The following is a 4,237-nucleotide window of genomic DNA, read 5'->3' on the forward strand; positions in this document are numbered from 1 at the left end:
AGGAAGAAGCCAATTGTTTAGTGACAGGTTTATTGAGTGATACAGCTTTTCTGTTCAAATATGCAAAGTACGTTCTCCTTTGCATTTTTAAAATAGACAGCTGTGGCAGCTTCATAAAGTATTATTCATTAAATAATGCATGGGCTGGCTGATCATTTGTCTCCTATTCATTAAAACGGTCAATGATATTTAATTCATTCTAGATGTAGCATATAGCAGCAGACTCAGGTAAGAAGAAGAAAAAAAAGAATACAGGTCAAATAAATAGATTTACTTAAGTACTGTATTTAAGTACAATGTTGATGTATTTGTACTTTACTTGAGTATTCCAATACTTTTACTTCTACTCCAACTCTACTCCAAAACTAGTTACTTTGTAGATTTGTATTATAATTTAAAAAACATGCGTTAAAGGAACACTTCACCACTTTTCAACCTATCTATATTGAATATATATTCTTTCAAAGTGAATGTTTGTAACTCAGGTCTAAATGGGTTAAGTACATTTTGATGAGTCCAGCAGGGCTCCTGTTTTCACACAATTGAAGATCTACAACTTTGTAGATTTGCTATTATTTATCTGAATATTGGCCCCAGAATTGGACACTAATAGGGTTCCTGTGGTCAAAGATAGAAATTAAACACGAGTTGCTTCAACATTGTGTGCGGTCATGTTTGGCACATCACGTTCCACGCCGCTGGGTCTCGCCCATGCGTCCCTCAAGAGTTATTGGTGTCTTAACGATATTAGAGAGAAATACGGCTCAGAGAATTGGTTGTGGGGCGACAGAGCGTGACAATCAAGATCCATTTCCCTGCACTGTGGCCTTGTTTACCAAGTAGCCTCGCACCGAAGCCCGGTGTTGCCTGGCTATATAGTCACGATCTCGTGAAAAATGACAACGAGAACCTTGTGTGGTCCATCGCTGTGTCTCCCGGACAGTAAAACATGGCTGATTTATCCCTTTCCATTTTGGGTGAGAGAGCCTCAAACGCGTATAAAACTGATTCATACGCGAGAGGGTGTCAGCAGCAGGAAAATGCTTCAGGGTTCTTCACACGCAGTGTGTTGGACCGCCGTTGGTCAGTCCGCATGCCAACCAGTTTTTACAGGGGATCTTTCCTGTAATTGAGCAAACAAACACAAAAATCTGTGGCTAGAGATGCAGATTTAATAGATGAAATATAATGGTGAGTTGCAGTAATGATATTATATTGTCACACACACACACACACACAGTCACCCCCTTTGTTCGCTCAGGACAATGGAACCGATATGAAGAGTCATTCACAAGTAAACTAATCAAGAATTAAACTACAATGATGATCATTGATTAACTCAGGGACGACATTTGCATAAGGTTGTAGCTATAGGCAGCTAGGGGCCCAAAAGGGGCAAGGCCAATTCAACTGAAACACACATATATACTCATAGAATCTCTGTCTCATTTCATTACCTTTTCTCACCACACCCAGGGGAGCTCCAAAGCATTTCAACTTCGACTTTTCTAGACTAGACACGCTGACCCTGCAGGTTTACCTGTGTAGGTCTGGGTAAATGCAGCCTGACTTTTGAGTAACTATTTGTAGTAGTAGATCTCCCGGCCGTTGTTGAGGCTATTACAAGTTTTCCTATGTCTGAAACTAATGTCTAGAGGGAAGTTCTATACCTTTAGATTTAATTTACGACAGAGACAATCCATTTCATAACTTGGAGCAGCCGTGCCCATCTACAGCCCTCGCCAGAACCATCCAAAGACCTTTGGGTGACGAGCATCTGAGTGGATAGCAGCCATCTGCACGGAGGAGATCCCAGGGCTTAGGACGACTCAGGTCAGTTCACCTCCCAATCTTGTATGTGTCTTTGATATTTAAAAACTATTTTATGATTTATATTTATCTCGACTACAAGGCAGACAGACAGACAATTTCTACTGATGTAATATAAGAAAAGGCAGATTATGAGAAGTTCAAAAAATATTACTGTTATTATGAATGCCACAACCACTATAGTACAAACACTACTATTAGTATAACTACTACTATTACATATTCATAATGTTATTTTGTCACTGTGTGGCTTGACTTCATGCTAAGGCCAACTCAAGGCGGCCAAAAGGGGATGGGGCTTGCCTATAATACATTTCTCATTTCATTTCATTTACAGAGTAAAAGCGGCCATGTCTTCCCGGTTTAACAGCATCAGAGAACATTCCAGATCAGGTCTGGCAGGTAAAATGGCCTCGTCGGTGAGCTCTGAGGTCCTCTGCACCGCACACGGTGAAAAGCTCAATCTCTTCTGTCTGGACGACCAACAGCCAAGGTGTGTCGTGTGTCGCAATTCCGACAAACACGCTGGACACAAGTTCTTACCCGTGGACGAAGCGTGGGAACGCTGCAAACAGAAGGTCCAGGAATCACTGGAGCCTTTAAAGGAGAACTTGGAGGTCTTTGATCAAATTAAAACAGATTACGACAAAACAGAAAACCACATCAAGGTTCAGGCCAGGAACACAGAGACGCAGATTAAGGAACAGTTTGAGAATATTCGTCGGTTCCTACAGGAGGAAGAGGAGGCCAGCATCGCCGCTCTGCGGGAGGAAGTGGCTCAGAAGAGTCAAGAGATCAAAGAGAGGATTGAGGGTCTGCGCACAGAAATGGAAACCCTCTCCAACACAATCCAAGCTGCTGAGGACCAGCTGAGAGACGAGTCAGACGACCATGTCTCATTCCTGCAGAACTACAAGACCACGATGGAGGGAGTCCAGCTCAACCTGCAGGAGCCACAGCCACTCTCAGGAGCGCTGATAGACGAGGCCAAACACCTGAAGAACCTGACCTTCAGAATCTGGGACAATATGAAGGACATTGTCTCCTACACTCCTGTCATCCTGGACCCCAACACTGCTAGTCCATATCTCATGCTGTCTGATGACCTGACCAGTGTCAGACGTGTAGGAGAGAAACAGCCGCGTCCTGACAACCCAGAGAGGCGTAACTGGTGCAGCGTCCTGGGATCTGAGGGCTTTAACTCTGGGTCTCACAGCTGGGATGTTGAAGTTGGGGACAATATATCATGGGAAGTAGGTGTGTGTGTGGAGTCTTTCCAGAGAAGGATTGGATACTGGTTTATAGACTTCCGTGTGAATGAATACACAGCAGTCTCCTTATCAGGGCCTGATAGGGAGGAGACCGTTCTCTCAGTGAATCAAAAACCCTGCAGGATCAGAGTCCAGCTGGACTGGGACAGAAGACAGCTGTCTTTCTCTGATGCTGATTCTAACACACACCTACACACCTTCACACACACTTTCACTGACACACTGTTTCCCTTCATTTGGACTGTTGATGATGGTGGTATGTCTCTGAAGATGTTACCAGGGAAGATCTGTGTCACTCTGGAAAACCACAGTTAGAACGTCTAGTGTCCAATAAACGTCTACTGAATATGTTGATCTATTGACCAGGGGGTCTCCATGGTAATCAAAAGAGATTGGTTTAAATTATGACAAATTAATTGTTATTTTGAATTACATGTGATTATTTCATTAATGTATCATCAGTTTTGAATTACTTAGACAGACAGACAGACAGACAGACAGACAGACAGACAGAGCTTTGGTGGAGAGTTAAACACATACAATGATTCCTGTTAACATTGTAAATGATATGATTATTATTACTGATACCATGTTTTATATTGTGTTTGTCATGTGGTTCAGATTTGAATTATAATGCTTCTAAGTGACAGTGATGATGTCTCTTAATGTGTATTTGATCTTATTAAAGATGGCGAGAGTAAAGTGAGTCACGTGCGTGTTTGTAACAGTCAGCATTCAGCAGATCATACACTGGAAGATTTATTCAATGCAAAAGTACTCAATCAACCCATTAGAGCAATACTGCTGGTCAAATATTAATAGTTAGTGAAAGTTACTCTGTCAAATGTATACTTGAGGTAAAGTTCTGCAGTACTTAAAAATACTTATGTACTCAAAATTACAAAGTACATTTTCCTTTCTAACATCAATGCATTGCTGTTTTGAAATGTTTACAATTACATATACAAATGTTTCGCTCCCGAGTCCATACCTGCTCCATCCCCTAGCATGGCACGCAGCATGGCAATGTTAAGGTGTTATATGACCTGACGAATTATGTGACCATCTTGTGAGCTTCCTGTTCAAGAATTGACCCCCCCCCCCCCACACACACACACACACACACACACACACAA

The 4,237-nt window shown here is 42.2% G+C and overlaps 1 protein-coding gene across 1 annotated transcript; it reads left to right on the forward strand.

Annotated features, from left to right (window-relative positions):
* Positions 1 to 2,180: 2,180 nt before the first annotated feature.
* On the forward strand, positions 2,181 to 3,416 carry LOC310876931 (nuclear factor 7, ovary-like; the record flags this gene model as incomplete). Its single annotated transcript, XM_083790580.1, has 1 exon — positions 2,181 to 3,416. The coding sequence occupies one exon, from the start codon at positions 2,181 to 2,183 to the stop codon at positions 3,414 to 3,416; it is 1,236 nt and encodes a 411-aa protein (XP_083646706.1).
* Between the last annotated feature and the right edge of the window lie 821 nt (positions 3,417 to 4,237).

The sequence above is a fragment of the Protomyctophum parallelum genome, assembly GCF_964188405.1.
Source record: "Protomyctophum parallelum genome assembly, chromosome: 19".
In the NCBI taxonomy this organism is placed as follows: domain Eukaryota; kingdom Metazoa; phylum Chordata; class Actinopteri; order Myctophiformes; family Myctophidae; genus Protomyctophum; species Protomyctophum parallelum.